Below are 18,486 nucleotides of genomic sequence, written 5' to 3' on the forward strand. Positions count from 1 at the left end.
ATCCTACAGAACAAGCCACAATAGGAAGGCTTGAGTAGAATAAGACATGCACAATAGGAAAGAAGGGAAGAGTAAAAGACCTACACAGTAATAATGCACATTTGTAGCACTACATGAGTTAACAACCATGTACATTATTTCAGGTTTAATTCAGAAAATACATGTGAAAGGTAAAGTAATTCTCTCTCTGTTTCTCTCTAAAAAGAGACCAAGCCATTCTGACTCTGATATCTTTCACTTGGAGAGAGATTTTTCAAGACTTTTAGGCGCCTACAGATGCAGATAGGCATTTTCACAAGTGACTAGTCACCTATCATTGACTTCAATTGGAGACAGACACCCTATGCAATTTTGAAAATCCCGATAGATGCCTATCTGCATCTTTTGGCACCTAAATACCTTTAAAAACCTGTTCCTTTCTTAAGAGACCACATGAGCAGCTCTACCATACTCTCTTGAGTTTAAGACGGTTAGGAATTAGAGTTCTCACCAGTTTGCGAACATCTTCACACCAGAGCTCTCCTTTCTCAGTTTGCTCTGCATAGAGAGAGATTCCTAGGAGCTGATTGAACAAGAAGTTCAGACCTTCCATGCATGCCCCAAGAGAGAAAAATGGACAGTACAAACTGGGCTCGATGTTATACCTAAGAAAACAAACAAAAAAAAGAGTTAAAATATTGTTGAGCTTTATAATCTGAGATGTAAAATATGGTCTTGATTTACTTATTATAGGCACTTTATTGTGCTCATCTTCTCTACCCCAGCATCTCACAACTACAAATGAATTAAACCTCAAAACACCCTTGTTGAGAATAAAGAACCTAATTTTTCAAATAGGGAAAGTGAGGCAGAGGTGAAGGCACAACATTTCAAAAGCATCCACTAGTTTGAGTCTTTAATTTTGAGTACCCAACTTGACACATGAACGACATGATTTCCATAGGCTTTTCCCTAGCTCAAACTGATTTGAACTAAACAGCTTGTCGATCATCAACAAATGTTGCCAGATGAGTAGCAAGATACTGTAGCATGCATTATAGGGATAATACAAAGACACAATAAAATGCCAAAACAGCAAAAAAGTTGTAAGAGTGGATGAAAGTGGCTTAGAGACCTAAGGAACCTAGTGCTCAGAATTCCTGACAATCAGTCCCTACGTGTCGCAAACTGGGCACCAAAAATTGAGGTATTCAAAATTAGTGAACACTTTAGAAAGTTAGGGCTTAAGTGACCTGCCCAAGGTCACAGTCTGTGGCAAAACTGGGAATAGAATCCCTAGTACCTGACTCTTGCATGGCCCTCAACCACAAAAACATCCCTGCTTCCTGGATTTGCATACAAATTGCCAACAATTGATACACACGAGCCAAGGGAGCAGCTGCCCTTATATCTGCCATTTCTTCCAGGGCTCCTGAGTAGTGAATGACTGCACTCTTAGTGTGACCTTTACTTTAGAAGATCATTGTTCCTTCCATCTTATATGCTTTTCCTCTTATGCCATTTTTTTTATTTCTCCCTGACCAATCAGTAGTCACTGAAGTCTAAATTTGCATCAGGCAGACTATAACAGCTGAACACCAAACATTTAGAACCCTGCTATTTTAAAGCCTCAGATCAAAAGGCTTAACGATAGCTAAGCTGTGAAAGAGTTACTTACTCTTCATCCAAACTGCTCACCCCTCCTTCCTCCTCACCCCAACACACACACAAGACAGTGCTGTATAACTAAACACACTTTGGCACTGTCTTTTGGAGTCATGTTGCTTATAGTGGCAGTTACAATTCACTAACCAACTTCAGTAGCCAGTGGTGCACAGCAGGACAGGATTAGCGCTCTAAGCCCCTGCACCCGTTCTTCTAAGCATTTCAATGTGGGTTTGTTTTTTTCCCCACCATCTTTTATATTATCCCTACAATGCACTCCAGCAGTATTTTGCTACCACCATGGCAACATTTGTTGAAGCTAGTGGAGATGTTTAGTTGCAAGACGTCACATATTTGCACACTCCACCCTGGTTTTATTTCTGGCTGCTTGCGTGTGTGTCATTCTGATTTTAACTATAACAGAACACAGAAAAAAACCTGAGAACTGTGAAAGGGTACTGTACTGGTCATTACTTCCCCCAGTACAGGCAGCACCACTTAAACTCACCCCACTTATGTAACAGCTGCACTTTGGGGTGTGACACAGCCAAAAAAAAAAACAAAAAAACCCACACTTTCTTCCTTTATCAGCGATAAGTCTCAAAGAGCAAAACATATGCTTCCAGCCTAAAAGGCGTCATTTTAGATTGAAGAAAATAAAAAGACAGAACACAAGTCTCCAAGATAGCTGTGTATGTGTCTTCTGTAACAGCACACACAGCAACTGTGAGAACAAAATGGCTGCTGTCTCTGCATGCAGGTACGCTTTGTAGTAGTGTAAAATACAGTACATAGACTGCATCTATGCTAGTGTTTTTCAGCCCTGTAATGCCTAACAGGTGCAGATCCAGCAGTAGCAGCATTGTTGTAAACTGTAGTAGAAAAAGCTCAGACAGACTCAAGAGTTTTTACTGTGTTGTCTAACCCAGCTCAGAAAGTTAGAAGGACTGATACTGTGTTAGTCTTACTATACCACGCTCTCTGGAGTTGATTCCAGTACAGACCTGAGCACAAACTGCAAACTGTGTTTAAATGGTTCTTTTAAAAAAAAATGTGGAAAGACTTAGTAATTACTGTAAAAGCTTACTGTCTTTATACACATTGTTTTGATATCTTATTTTGTTAGTCTACATTGCTATTAGAAGATCGAATTTTTGAGAGCCAAATTTCCCTTTTGTATTATACTCATGCTTGTAGCACACGATTTATCACCCGTCAAGAGAAAGTTCAAGACAACAATGTAAAGTAAGGATTTTTCATGAAGTATATGATTCTTATCATTATAGATATTATAATAATGTATTCCAAAAGAAATTAAGAATAGAATAAGAGACAAGACTGTTCTGTTTTTTGGTCTGATAATATTTCAGTTCAATTGGTGCCAATTTTGAAAGAACAGCATGCAGAATTTTCAAGTAAATAGGACAAATTTGGAAACAGTCTGAATCTTAGCATTACGATTTGTTGTATTTGATTCATATGAAAGTACTGGAAGTACACGGAGCACCCATAACACTGCAGTGATAGTTACATTATAAATACCTTTGTGAAGCATACCTTTTAAATATAAAAAATAAAGTCAATATTTGTGGTATGGGATTTCATATACATATGCAGAGATCAGAATCGCACAGTACTTTCTAAAGGGATGATGCAAGACCTTATGATAAGACCATGTGGATGTACTGCCAGGCATATTATTTCAACTATGTCAAAAGACGACAGCATGTTTTCTGCTATTGCCTAAACCCAATGGAAATGTTATATTAGCATGATGTTTAAAAAATGTTTGCTTGAAAAAGGCACAAGCAAATAAATGGTTTTATATTCATATAACACCTTTTACCAAAGAATTTCGAAGTGCTGCACAAAAGTGGTATAATCTCTGTGTTTCAGAAGATGTAGGCAATTTTCCTCTCTCTATTTTTAGTGGTGGGGAGGGAAGAACTATTGGAGTGCATGGATTGTAGAGGCAGTAGAGGATATGTTGACCCACTGCCCCCACCCTTTGACAAAAGCCGCCTCCATGAATATACCCCCATGCTGAGATGGAGGGGAGGAGAGCAGCTGGAACCACACAGCTTGCCTTTACATACTCTGAGTTACACAAGCAGCATCTGATTTGGGAGGAGAGCAGATAGTGTTGTAGTGGGGCTGACAGAGTGGAAAGGAGACAGATTGGGTCAACAGAGGTCAATAAGCTGGCTGGGCCCGTGGACAATGTAGAGGAAGAGAGGCACAAGTGGACTGTACATTTTTTTTTTAAAAGAGGAGGCTGGCTAACAAGACATGTACCTTTCACATTTTGTTTATAGCTTGTTTGTCTAATTAGATTGTAAGCTCCTGGGACAAGGATTATCTCTAACTATAGATCTTCAGCTGTCATGCAGAACTAGAGAGACACTCCGAAAGCTTAGGGCCTCTTTACAACAGCTCCTCTCTTCACTCACTGTATTATGCAGAGCACAGGTACAGCCATTCACTGGAAAGGGATGGGAAGGGTACTGTCCAAGCCTAATTATAAATGCCTTTATAGGAAGATTCAGTTCTGACAATGCCTCAGACTTGTTATGTTACCTTGGCCTAGTCACTTAACTTCTCCATTGTTAATATTTAATCAGGATCAGGCCCTCATCATGCTGTGGAAACACAAACGTCAAGTTGTGTCTATTTAAACACGAGCCCTGACTAGGGGACATATACTGGGGAGATTGAGCCGAAAGCGCACACAGTTTCTCATGATGTTACTATTTGCTTGTCTGTCCTCCCATATACAATCTGCTAGACCTGTTAGTTAGAATGCTCATCATGGTATGCTGGTCTCATTCTGAGGCCTTGTCAGGAACTGAACCTGCCTATAAAGACATTTATAATTAGGCTTGGAAGGATTCCATTGTTTAAAATAGGTAAATATTGATTTAATTGTACACACACAAACCAACAAAAATATTTCCATCAACAATCATCAAAATTTATAGGTTGGCAAAGTAAGACAAATGCTGCTTGAGAACGTATTAGAGTTGTTTTTGGTTTATTCTTTGTTTAAAATTTCTCAGGAATTTTTCAGTGTTTATTACAAAAATTAAAAAACTGGAGTGCCAAAAACTAACTCAGTTTTCTAGGTAAATACCAGGGTTAATACTGGGGGACAGGAAAAAAAGCAACAGAGAAAAGAAAGAGTACTGAAAGTAAAAGCAGTTTAATGCTATGGTTTATTTCATGGATGGTCTAGGTTTAATTGGGCCTCCCTCAGCATGAGCTGAACTAGATGACCTCTCAAGGTCCCTTCCAGCCCTACATTTCTATGTTTTTATGAACTGTACATTAACAGTATGTACATACACACACACACACCACACACACACGTGTTTCTTCCACTACATTGCCTTTACTTTAACAACCTTTCATTTACACTTTATTAATTATTAATGTAAACACATCTATCTAATGTAATGTATTGGATATCCTTAACGTAATCAGTATTTTCATGTACTTTAATAGTCCAAAAATTGGGTGAAAAAATCATTAAAAAAAATTAACCACAGCTTTTGTAAAATCTGGGAAATTTTCAGTTAAAAAAAATCAGTAAAAACTGAAGACTACGGGCTTTAAGTATGAGGTAAGGCTGGGTTTATTCATCTGTAAAGGGCCATTACTAACTGGAAATTTAGTCAATTTTTAAAAATTAATTAAAAAGTAGTTTCATATAGTAACTTTGCCATCAAGTGCCTCTAATAATGTTTGTGGTGTTAAAATATAGGGAAAAAATGTGATTGTAAGATGTTTGTCTCACTTATTGCTGTGTAAAAACCCAACGAACTGCAGGTAAAACTAACTAACTACCTGCTCGGTAAAAACCATTAATGAAGTGAGCTGTAGCTCACAAAAGCTCATGCTCAAATAAATTGGTTAGTCTTTAAGGTGCCACAAGTACTCCTTTTCTTTTTGCAAAGACAGACTAACACGGCTGTTACTCTGAAACCTGTCATTAAAATGACTATGTACAAAGTGCTGTCAAATACATGAAGTAAATCAAGCATGTTTTTTCATCTCCTTTAACCTTTCCATTAGTGACCTTAGGAAAAAAAATTCAGACACCAGGATGATTTTACGGTAATGATGCCCCTTAAATTATCCTATTCTGCCTGTAGGAATGGCAGCATGTACAGTACATTCAACAGAGTACTCTTCTGAAATCCTGTAACACAGTGATGCAATAGAGTAAATAATGAACTTAGTTTCCTTGCTTTCATTATCCATCTTCTAGCAAATTCCCAAAACTCTGTCCCTCTGTTTTCTAAATCCAAGGAATTTGCATGTTGTATCAAAATCCATGCCAAAAAACCTGAACTATTTTAAAAATGCACTTAATGGCAGAAGATGAGGGTAGAGATTTTCAACAAGAAGTCACAGTACACTCTCAAAGAAAGCAAAATACCAAATACAACAGCTTCTTTGATGTGAAATCCTGCTTTAGATTAAAAGATGAACTATGGGAGAAATCCAGACATCTTACAGTATGTGGCTCAGTACTATTTTTAAAAGAACTCATGCATCTAACTGATTTAAGAAAATGAACTGACACAATGGGGTGGGGTTATTCTTCAAGAACAGCATACATCAAACAAAAAGGCAGTTCTTGCTACAAACAACAACAATGGAGTGTCTCATTATAATTATTTCTAAGCTTGTATGACTTCACTGAGTCTAAATAAAATGCAAGCTTCTAAAACTGCTTTCATTTAACCTGTACATTTGGAAAGAAACTAAGACTGTTTTGTGCACCATGACTTTCATCTACTCCATTCAAAATGCTTTTGATAAACTTGGACATTAAAGAATTATGATAATTACTCAAATATCACTAAGGACTAAACATTAAGGCCTGTAAATTACAAATTAGCTGCTTGGTGAGGCTTGTTATTGGCAGGCATTAACTGTAACATCTGAAAGATCTGAACGTTTTCTCATTTTTCACAAGGCTCTTTTCCCCACCATAATCAATAAAATACAGAAATATAATGTTACTAGTTATAATAAGAAAAAAATCTAGGGCTTATTTTCATGCCCCAACAAACATTAAAAGAAATTTGGAAAACAACTTAAGTACAAGATAAATGGAAGAGGAGCCCATGGGGTTAACTAGAAGAGAGATCACGACAAGGAAAAGCCCCTTCCAGTGATCATTACCTGTCAGTAAACTTTGACATTTAAACCTTTACCTGAAGGGAGAGAATTCATAGAGTTGGTGATTTGGGGGAGATTGTTTGGGTTTTTTTTTTTTTTTACCCTGTGTTCTTCCTCACAACTTGTCAACTATTTTATGTTCCCTTTCTCTTTTCTGTTAATTGTACCTTCAGGATATTTTGTTAATTCAGTTTATTGAGCCTAAAAGCAAACTAATTCACTTACAACGTAAGATTGTTCAGAACTGATGAAAGACAAACTTTAAAAACAGATCAGTATAAAGAGATCATTCTGATGTTTGTTGTGATGCTGCTTTTTGACCCATTTACCATATAAGTTAACACTTGACTGCCAAAAGGCAAATTTACTGTTTTTTATAAATCTGGTTAACGTAGTATGTAACATATATTATGCTTTGCTCATATTACCTTAATTCCTTTAGCTCTTATGAATACAAAGATATCAGACCAAGGAAATACTCAGCAGTAACTGAAACCAACTTACAGATAACAAAATATTTGTAAGTCAGGTCACATTACTGACATACTTTAGAACATTTATAAAATCATTACCAACTAACAGCACATCATACAGTATGCAACTGAATAACAAGCCTGAATGTATTTTCTGATTCCTTCACTTAGCTAGATAAAGTCACAATATGCATACTTACTGGAAACTCCTGATCCTGCCTGGAAAATACACAGTACTTTTTTTTCTTTTTTTTTTTAGTTAACTGTTAGGATTTTTTCTAACATGCCACGTCCACTAATCTAGACACTGATGAGTTGGATGCTTTACTTCAATGCACAGAGGCAGATAATGAGATTTCTGTCATATTTTTGAGCATGATCTACTCAAGAAAGGTGCTCAGATCCAGCAGTGATGGATGCCTGAACAGTTATGGAACATTCTGTCTCTTGAGGTGGTAACTTGGCAGAACTGTGACTTCCTGTTTCTTTTTAAACCTTATGTTACTCTTGAATTTTAGGTTTCTAGCTAAACAGGACAACTGAGAGTTTTACCATATTTTCCTTCACTTGGGGTGGTGGTCGATATGTTTTTTAGGGTATATTTAAAAGCAATTAAAGTGGCTGATTCTCTTCAGCATGGGAGCACTCTCCCTAGGCTACCCAAACCAAAAATGGTAAAAAACAGAAGAAAGGAGAAACATCTTGAAGTGCTCCTCGAGCAGTTCTTGCTCTCTTGCTTCATCAAGAGACAGAAGCTTGCTGTACACCCAAGCTCAGACTGCCAGGAAGTAATTCCCTGAATCTGAGGGAGAGCCTTTGACAGCTACTAGCTCTCCCTGAAAAGTCAAAGATTCATCCACAGTTATATCCAGGCACCTTGGTATTTTCCCTTCCACCGTGGAAAAGTGGGAAATCCTTTTTACTCCTAATGAAGCAAAAAGCCTGACTTCAGAGCCCACAAGAAAGCTGAAGGAAGGGCCATGTTATTTTAGTAACATCTATATAGCTAGTTTCCCCGGGATACAAAATTTCTCCAGTTACTTTGTTGGCTTCTCCTTTCTCCATAGTGGGAAACAGGCTTCCTTCACAATTAATATGTTCATTCCTAATTCCACCTGGTTTATCCCTACAGCCCCACAGATAGTGGTCACCACAGAGGGCAAAGAAATACAAGTTTGTCAGTGTCCACATTGGGACAAAAACTTAATTTAGCACAACTTCAAAAAATGAGTCAGAGTCCCCACCCGCACCCCTCCAAAAAAACCAGCCCAGACTGGTAAGTAACTTTTGCTGACAAAACAGGGGCTAGCAGCAGTTATGTCAACATTCAGCCTTTCTCCCAGGCATGACCTATTACCTAAGAGAACTCAGTGAGACTATTCATGTGCATAAGTCTTTGCAGGATCAGCCCCCTAGGGAGTACGTCTACTATTATTAGCACTGGCTGAGATACCATAATGTTAAGTAAATGATGACAGTGTATTTTTCTGCACTAAAACTCAGGCATAATATTTTATTTTATGAGATACACATTAGACAACTTCTTACTTGTCTGAGGTGAAGCATGTTCTAGCATTCACTGTTTTATCACCTCTATGTTGCCAAAATTCTTGTTTACTCTATCTTCTTATAATTCTTGATTACTCTATCTAATTACTCTATCTTCTTATAAGACACTGATCATTCACATTTCAGACTTCTGCCTCCAATGTCTGTTAAATATACACTTATATTAATTCTACCATCTTTACCATTTAAGTTATGGGTACAAAAATATTCAACTGACATAAATGTTTTTTAAAGCTGAAGACAATTATTTTTAAAATGAATTTTCTTAAAGTATATTAAGCAAACTATCCTGTTACTGCCTGGTAGGAGACCTACACTTTTGAAGTGGGATCAAGTTTCCAGGGAGAAGGGCGATGAAAGTGGAGAAAAACAACTTGATTGTGGACAGATGAACTGGGAGTGAGAAGAGTTTGTTCTGCATGTGAGTCTGGAGCTCCTCCTTATGTTCTGTCTACAGTATAGCACCTATGTTCACTTTATTGACAATAGCAGAAACAATGACTGAAAACAGGGGCAAACTGATACAATATGAATTGCATTCTGTTTTATTATTAATGTACTGGCTCAAACTGATCAGGATGTATGATATTCTGTAGAGGAATTAGGATGAAGGCACCCAATTTTAATTATCAAGCATCTTAAAATTAAGGATGGGGTTCCATTTGAATTGACCTAGACAAATGTCCCTAGTACTACATGAAATTAAAAGAAAAAACATATATATTAAGAGGAATTTAAGGAGGTGTCATTTTACAGATAGCATGGTGACTAACGGGAATGCACTTCTAGTTTAAGTGATGGATTCAAGTAGTATTAGTCTATTTAAGTAAAACTCAGGTGATTAAGGAATAAGTTAATTAAGGATCAGATTGTGCCACCCTCAAGAAGAATAGTGCTGCACTCCATCACTAGTTCCAACAGTTCCTAAAGGACTAGTTTAAGAGCAAGGTACTAATCAACATTAGTAAAGATAGCACAATAGGGTCTAAAAAATTAGTCAATTTTGTGCTTGAGAGTAACCCATCGCTTTTTGGGGTCTCAGGCAGGAATTTTTTCCACTGATGGTGCTTTTTCCTCCCCTCACAACTGTATATGACTCGTATATTTTGGTTTTCCTCCTTACCACACAAAAATTGTTTTTTCAAAGCCTAAGAATATACAGAATAGAATCAACACAGTCGACTACTAACCATTCCAGACATGTTAGGGCCATGGCTAGCTTCTCTTTCTAAACAACTATGTTAATTATACAAAATACTATTCAAGACTACAAATCTCAATCACACGAACAACAGTGAAAGAAAATATATTGCACACCGAAACAAAAGTTAAAAGAACATAATAGGAAACAGTTTTTTCATCTACTTATTTCAAAAGGGATTTTTGCACTTTTTCTGCCCTTTGCTGGCTGTTAAGCAATACATACCTACTCAAACAAATGGGAAAAATACTTACTAAACAATTAAAACCCTGTGTTGTCAGCTTGTAAGCACTCTGGCGCAGGGACTGTCCGTCTGTTATATCTGAACACTGACTGGGGCTCCCAGGGGCTATCACAATATAACTATATATAAAATATGTTTTTGTTAAGTATGATTATATCATCATCTTTAACAAAAGATTTATTTTATTCAGAAAAGCAAGAATAGTCATTTGGGATGAAATTCATCCCAGTGTGTACCTTCCAATGAACAATCAAGACTAGACCAACACCTAAAATATTAATGAGTCACTGGAAAGAACAAAAAGAAAAGGAGTACTTGTGACACCTTAGAGACTAACCAATTTATTTGAGCATAAGCTTTCGTGAGCTACAGCTCACCTCACGAAAGCTTATGCTCAAATAAACTGGTTAGTCTCTAAGGTGCCACAAGTACTCCTTTTCTTTTTGCGAATACAGACTAACATGGCTGCTACTCTGAAACCTAGAAAGAACAAAAAAATGAAAAACAACAAGCCAGAGTACTATCAGACTAAAATGACTACCTCACTACAGCAAGATATGCAAAGCTAATGCAGTCTCTTATTAAATAAAGAATCTGGAAGAATAAACTGGGGGTGTAACCTGGGAGACAAAGCACAGTTACAACTGAAACAGGAACAACTATGCAACCAATATGGAACACAGACCGAAATGGAAATATTTTCTATTGCAACATCCAAAATATCACAGGGTGCACAAATTATAGAATGCTTCAAATCACCAGAAAGGATAAAACAATTTTATCAAAAAGTACTGAGGAACTTGTACAGAACCCTGGGAGAAATAATTGATGACTGAATCATACATGAACAATCATAACAAATGGCCACAAAATGATTAAAGCTCAGACACATTGTGAAACTCTGATGGACGGGCTACCTCTACGTAACTGATGCCTGAGGGTTCTGTGCAGTCAGGCCTGCAAAGAAAATTACTGAAGTGAACTGGAGACAACATAGTCTTGCAGAGGGCCTTCAGTGAGGTAGGGACAGAGGTAAGGCACACACTGGAGCAGAGAGAAGACATGCAGAAGAGTCATGTAAGAGGGCAGTGCTTCTTCTTATAGCCTGTAAGGTTTTGGAGTTCCATGCAAAAGTCTAATCACTAATATTCTGTGATGAGCGAGTGAATTTCACTCTTTGGGCCTGATTCCTCATTGCCAGGTACCTTGTCTAGTCATTACCCTCTATTCAGTGATCTGGCAGTATTTTAAACCAACATTGCATACGTGAAAGTTACTACAGAAAGAGCAGGGGAGTGGAGGATTCATAGATTCACAGATAAGACCAAAAGGATTGTGATCATCTAATCTGATGACCTCCTGTATAACACAGGTTTTAGGACTTCCCAGAATTAATACCTGTTTGAACTACAGCATATCTTTGAGTAACACATCCAATCTTAATTAAAAAATTGTCAGTGATGAAGAATCCATCACAACCCTTGGTAAATTGTTCTAATGGTTAATTACATTCACTGTTAAACAACTGAGCCTTATTTCCAGTCTGAATTTGTCTACCTTCAACTTCCAGCCACTGGATCCTGTTATACCATATGGTAGATTGAAGAAACAATTATCAGATTTTTGTTCCCCAAGTAGGTATTTATAAACTGATCAGGCCCTTAGTGCAGTATTTTTACTAGAAAACTATAGGAGATGGAAAAATGCCACCTACTTTTGTGTAAAATTCAACCAATTGAGCAAAACAGCGATAGTACTCTAATCCAGAAATACCTCTCCTTCACTCTCCTGTATGTACGTTAGAAACATTTTGGTGAAAATATTCCTGGCCCCACATGGTGGGAGTAAAGCATGCATAGGCCCCAGTCCTGCATTAACATCAATGAGGTTCCAGAGGGGTGCAGGGGTTCACTCTCACAGAGCCAGATGCAAACTAACAGACTTAGTAAACTAAAAACAAACAAAACAAAAACAGATGTACACCCCCAATGTCATGATGTGTTCTATTTTCAGAACTCCTTTCACCATGACAACGATGCTCTAAATGCAATAACCTCACCAGTTATTTTACAGTGGTCCACCAGGAACAATGTTTTTCCTCACAATACAAAAATGGGCAGGATAATCTATTTGTGACCAACATCACCACATTTATCACCTGTTCAACCTCATCAAAAAATCTCAGATTGGTAAACATGATTTAAAAAAAATACTTATATCGGAAATACTGTTCCTGACGGCTTGTAGTACATCTTTGTGTGGAATGTTGGTGTAGAGGGCTTCTACATCCATGATGGCCAGGATGGTGTTTTCAGGAAGATCACCGATGGATTGTAGTTTCCTCAGAAAGTCGGTGGTGTCTCGAGAGCCCTCTACACCAACATTCCACACAAAGATGGATTACAAGCCGTCAGGAACAGTGTCCCCGATAATGTCACAGCAAACCTGATGGCTGAACTTTGTGACTTTGTCCTCACCCATAACTATTTCACTTTTGGGGACAATGTGTACCTTCAAATCAGCAGCACTGCTATGGGTACCCACATGGCCCCACAGTATGCCAACATTTTTATGGCTGACTTAGAACAACGCTTCCAAAGCTCTCGTCCCCTAATGCCCCTACTCTACTTGCGCTACATTGATGACATCTTCATCATCTGGACCCATGGAAAAGAAGCCCTTGAGGAATTCCACCATGATTTCAACAATTTCCATCCCACCATCAACCTCAGCCTGGACCAGTCTACACAAGAGATCCACTTCCTGGACACTACGGTGCTAAGCAGCGATGGTCACATAAACACCACCCTAAACCAGAAACCTACTGACCGCTATTCCTACCTACATGCCTCCAGCTTTAACCCTGACCACACTACACGATCCATCGTCTACAGCCAAGCTCTACGATACAACCGCATTTGCTCCAACCCCTCAGACAGAGATAAACACCTACAAGATCTCTATCAAGCATTCTTACAACTACAATACCCACCTGCTGGAGTGAAGAAACAAATTGACAAAGCCAGAAGAGTACCCAGAAGTCACCTACTACAGGACAGGCCCAACAAAGAAAATAACAGAACGCCACTAGCCATCACCTTCAGCCCCCAACTAAAACCTTTCCAACACACCATCAAGGATCTACAACCTATCCTGAAGGACGACCCATCACTCTCACAGATCTTGGGAGACTGGCCAGTCCTTGCCTACAGACAGCCCCCCAACCTGAAGCAAATACTCACCAGCAACCACACACCACACAACAGAACCACTAACCCAGGAACCTATCCTTGCAACAAAGCCCGTTGCCAACTGTGTCCTCATATCTATTCAGGGGACACCATCATAGGGCCTAATCACATCAGCCACACTATCACGGTAAACATCTGATGAAGTGAGCTGTAGCTCACGAAAGCTCATGCTCAAATAAATTGGTTAGTCTCTAAGGTGCCACAAGTACTCCTTTTCTTTTTGCGAATACAGACTAACACGGCTGTTCCTCTGAAACCTATCAGAGGCTTGTTCACCTGCACATCTACCAATGTGATATATGCCATCATGTGCCAGCGATGCCCCTCTGCCATGTACATTGGGCAAACTGGACAGTCTCTACGTAAAAGAATAAATGAATACAAATCAGGTGTTAAGAATGATAACATTCAAAAACCAGTTGGAGAACACTTCAATCTCTTTGGTCACTCGATTACAGACCTAAAAGTTGCAATTCTTCAACAAAAAAACTTCAAAACCAGACTCCAATGAGAGACTGCTGAATTGGAATTAATTTGTAAACTGGATACAATTAACTTAGGCTTGAAAAAAGACCGGGAGTGGATGGGTCATTACACAAAGTAAAACTATTTCCCCATGTTTATTCCCCCTCCCCAACCCCCACTGTTCCTCAGATGTTCTTGTCAACTGCTGGAAATGGCCCACCTTGATTATCACTACAAAAGGTTTCTACCTTCCACCCCCCCCCCCCCCCCCGGCTCTCCTGCTAGTAATAGCTCACCTTAAGTGATCACTCTGGTTACAGTGTGTATGGTAACACCCATTTTTTCATGTTCTGTATGTATATAAATCTCCTCACTGTATTTTCCACTGAATGCATCCGATGAAGTGAGCTGTAGCTCACGAAAGCTTATGCTCAAAATAAATTTGTTAGTCTCTAAGGTGCCACAAGTACTCCTTTTCTTTTTGACTCAGAAGAACATTTAATCTATCATTTAAATAGGCTTCTGCACTAGATGACTGGAGGATAGCTAACGTGACACCAGTTTTTTTAAAATGCTCCAGAGGTGATCCTGGCAGTTACAGGCAAGCAAGCCTAACTTCAGTACCAGGCAAATGCATGGAAATTATAGTCAAGAACAGAATTATCAGACACTAAATGAACACGATTTGCTGGGAAAGAGTCAACATGGCTTTTGCAAAAGGGAAATCATGCTTCACCAATCTATTAGAATTCTTGGAGGGGGTCAACAAACATATGGACGAGGGTGAGCCAGTGGATACAGTGTACCTGGACTTTCAGAAAGTCTTTGACAAGATCCCTCAGCAAAGACTCGTAAGCAAAGTAAGCAGTCATGAGATAAGATCCTCTCATGGTTAAAAGGTACGAAACAGTTGGAATAAATGGTCAGTTTTCAAAAATGGAGAGAGAGGGGTAAATAGTGGTGTCCCCCAGGGATCTGTACTAGGACCAATGCTGTTCAACATAAGAATGGCCATACTGGGTCAGACCAAAGGTCCATGTAGCCCAGTATCCTGTCTTCCGACAGTGGCCAAAGCCAGGTGCTTCAGAGGGAATGAACAGAACAGGTAATCATCAAATTATCCATCCTCTGTTGTCTGTAACACTGCATCCCATATTCTTCATAGTTGTATGATAACATGATTATGACATAATTATGATGTATTTTGTACAAGATATGTCTTGTGAGATGTCTATGGAAAAGTTATGATGTGCTGAATATAATTATCCTATTCGTATGCATGTATCATTTTTGTATTTGAAGTTATGAATATTGACTATGTATCTGTATTTCAGATGTAGTTACACCTGGTGACACCCACTAGGCAAGATGCTTCCAGTCTAGACAGCTGGTTGTGAATGGCTTATTCAAGGTAATGGACCATTAGGGGAAACAATAGGCCTTAGGAGAAGCTTATCTCCACCTGGTGAGCCTTCCTGGGAACGCTCCAGAGAGCCTATGCATAATGGCTGCTATGACTCAGCAAGGGCATGTGACCAGACCAAATGACACTGAACTCCATTTTGGTACCTGTATTTTTCCCCACAAACTGGACTGGAAACTGAGTTTCAAACAAAGGATACCCGCCATATGGAAAAGCTGTATCAGGTGGGGAGTGACATCATCTCTGGGCCTCACTCCCCATATAAGAAAACTCCTGGAAACACCTGAGGAACAAAGATGAAACTGAGGGAAATCCTGGCCCCAGGCTAAAGGGATTTCTAGCCTGTGTATGGAAATTTGGTGGACTGCTTGTATCATCAGTCAGGGTGAGAAATTGTTAATTCAAATCCTATCCCTCTATTATGTTAGACTTAATTTGTGTTTTTGTTTATTTGCTAGGTAATCTGCTTTGAACTGTTTGCTATAACTTGTAATCACTTAAAATCTATCCTTTTATAGTTAATAAAGTTAATTAATATAGTTAATATAAAAAGTTTTATATTTTATCTAAACCAGTGCACCTTTAAATCAGTGGTTCTTAACCTGGGGTGCATGCACTCCCTGGGGGTGCGAGACATGCCAGATTTTTTTAGAAGATAAATAATTGAAAACACAAATTAAGCATAAGCACGTAAGTACAACTACTTTGTTTCATCAAACCTATGTATTTATTAACATTATACATTTTTTAACAATTACTGTAATATACAAACAAAAAATATATCTAGGTTTAAAGAACTGACCTACTTCAATGATTTTTGATAAGGGGTGTGAGAACATATTTTGAGAACCAAAGGGGTGCAGGCTGCAGTAAAGGCTAAGAACCGCTTTTTTAAATGAAGTGTCTGGGGAAAATTTCATCTTGGTTAACACAAGGTTGATCTTTCCCACATCGAGGAAAGAGCGAACTGAGCTTACTTTGCACAGGTCCCTGTGCAGTGTCAGACGTTACAATTCTGGGTTTATACTCCAGCAGGGATGCAAGGCGGGGGGAGCTGGGAAATTGGCTGTCTGACCTTGAGTGGCTTAGGTAAAGCAAGCAGGTAACTCAGTTGGGTGTGTGGTGCCACCTGCTGTTGTGTTGGGTGATAACAGTGCCTGGTGAGGCAGGCTGTAAATCTCCAACAAAGCAGCATGAGAGAGGCCTGCGGAGATAGGGGTTTAGAGCCCACGGCTCCCAGACTGCACTCCAGGAGGGGACAACCCGTTACATCACTCATTCCCAGCTCCTGACAAAGAGAGGCTAGGGACACCATCCCTCACATTCATAAATAAGCTGGAAAAAGGAATAAACAGTGAGGTGACAAAACTGGCAGAAGATACAAAGCTACTCAAGATAGTTAAGTCCAAAGTAGACTGCGAAGAGTTACAAAAAGCTCTCTCAAAACTGGGTGATTTGGCAACAAAATGGCAGATGAAATTCACTGTTGATAAATGCAAACTAATGCACATTGGAAAACATAATCCCAACTATACATATAAAATAGTGGGGTCTAAATTAGCTGTTACCATTCATGAAATATCTTGGAGTCATTGTGGGTGGTTCTCTGAAAACATCCATTCAGTGTGCAGCAGCAGTCCAAAAAACTAACAGAATGTTAGGAACCATTAGGAAATGGATAGGTAAGACAGAAAATATCTTAACACTATATAAAGCCATGGTACACCCACACCTTGAATACTGTGTACAGTTCTGATCACCCTACCTCAAAAAAGATACATGAGAATTGTAAAAGGTATAGAGAAGGACAACAAAAATGATTACAGGTATGGAACAGCTTCCATATGAGGAGAGATTAAAAAGACTGGGACTTTTCATCTTGGAAAAGAGACAACCGGGGGGGGGAGGGGAGTATGATAGAGGTTTATAAAATCATGAATGGTGTGGAGAAAGTGAATAAAGAAGTGTTTTTTACTTCTTCACATAACACAAGAATAAGGGGTCATCCAATGAAATTAATAGGCAGCAGGTTTAAAACTAACCTAAGGAAGTACTTCTTCACAAAATGCACACTCAACCTGTGGAACTCCTTGTTGTGAAGGCCAAAACTATAATGAGGGTTTAAAAAAGAATTAGCTAAGTTCATGGAGGATAGGTCCATCGACGTAACCCAATACTCTGGGTGTCCCAAGCCTCTAACTGCCCAAAGCTGGGAGTGGACATGAGTGGATGGATCATTCAATGACTGCCTGTTGTGTACATTCCCTCTGAAGCACCTGGCATTGGCCACTGTCAGACGACAGGATAGTGGTCTAGATGGACAATTGGTCTGACCCAGTATGGTTGTTCTTATGTTAATACAGATCATTAACCCTTATCCATTGGAAGCCCTAATGTGTTTCCACAAAGGCTGTGTTTGAGATTGGCTTAGATCTGAAATGGGGAATTTAGACATTTGGAAATATATGCATATACAGATTTCTGATCGCCTCTAGAATACAATTATAATTTCAGCTTCCTGGTAGGTGAATACTGGAGCATTGTGAAATATTGCTTTCACACTGAGAGGCAGCTGGTATAGAAGACTAAGAGAAGAGAGTTGGTAGTCAGAAGCTCAGATTTCTGACCCCTTTTCCTGAGGCTTGGAGCAAAATCAATTCAGCTATACCTGTTTCCCCCATGCAAAGGAAAAGTGGATGCAGACTTTGCATTCAATGGCCATTATGATTTTTTTACACTATTGCATTAAGTCAAGGAATAACAAACAACGTTAAGTTGAGTAAGAAATCTTTATCGGTTCTGAAACTGGTTATTATCTCATATCCCCAAAGAGGTTTGATATTTGGCTTTACAAACAAAAAAGGAAAGGGAATAGACAGAAACACTGACAGGCATTGCAGCTGTAGTGAAGAATAGCTTTGATCAACTGCCCCTACTGATCCTGGTGATTTTTATCATATTAAAGCACTGCCTTATAGAAAGAAATTCTGTGTATATTTATGGATTCCATTACCGCTGTTGCAAGGGCT

The 18,486-nt window shown here is 38.8% G+C and overlaps 1 protein-coding gene and 1 long non-coding RNA gene across 3 annotated transcripts in view; one reads left to right on the forward strand and one right to left on the reverse strand.

Moving 5' to 3' along the window:
• The window catches only part of MIPEP (mitochondrial intermediate peptidase), a 139,428-nt gene that overhangs the window by 96,218 nt on the left and 24,724 nt on the right, over positions 1 to 18,486 (reverse strand). For both annotated transcript variants that reach the window (XM_048845842.2, XM_048845833.2), the window contains one exon: positions 491 to 644. In XM_048845842.2, the coding sequence (XP_048701799.1) occupies positions 491 to 644 (154 nt within the window). The remainder of the gene's footprint in view (positions 1 to 490; positions 645 to 18,486) is intronic.
• LOC125634755 (uncharacterized) lies at positions 2,080 to 18,461 on the forward strand. Its single transcript, XR_007356044.2, has 3 exons — positions 2,080 to 2,404; positions 9,180 to 9,294; positions 15,369 to 18,461. It is a non-coding gene; the product is annotated as an uncharacterized LOC125634755 (long non-coding RNA).

The sequence above is a fragment of the Caretta caretta genome, chromosome 1 (assembly GCF_965140235.1).
Source record: "Caretta caretta isolate rCarCar2 chromosome 1, rCarCar1.hap1, whole genome shotgun sequence".
NCBI lineage: Eukaryota > Metazoa > Chordata > Testudines > Cheloniidae > Caretta > Caretta caretta.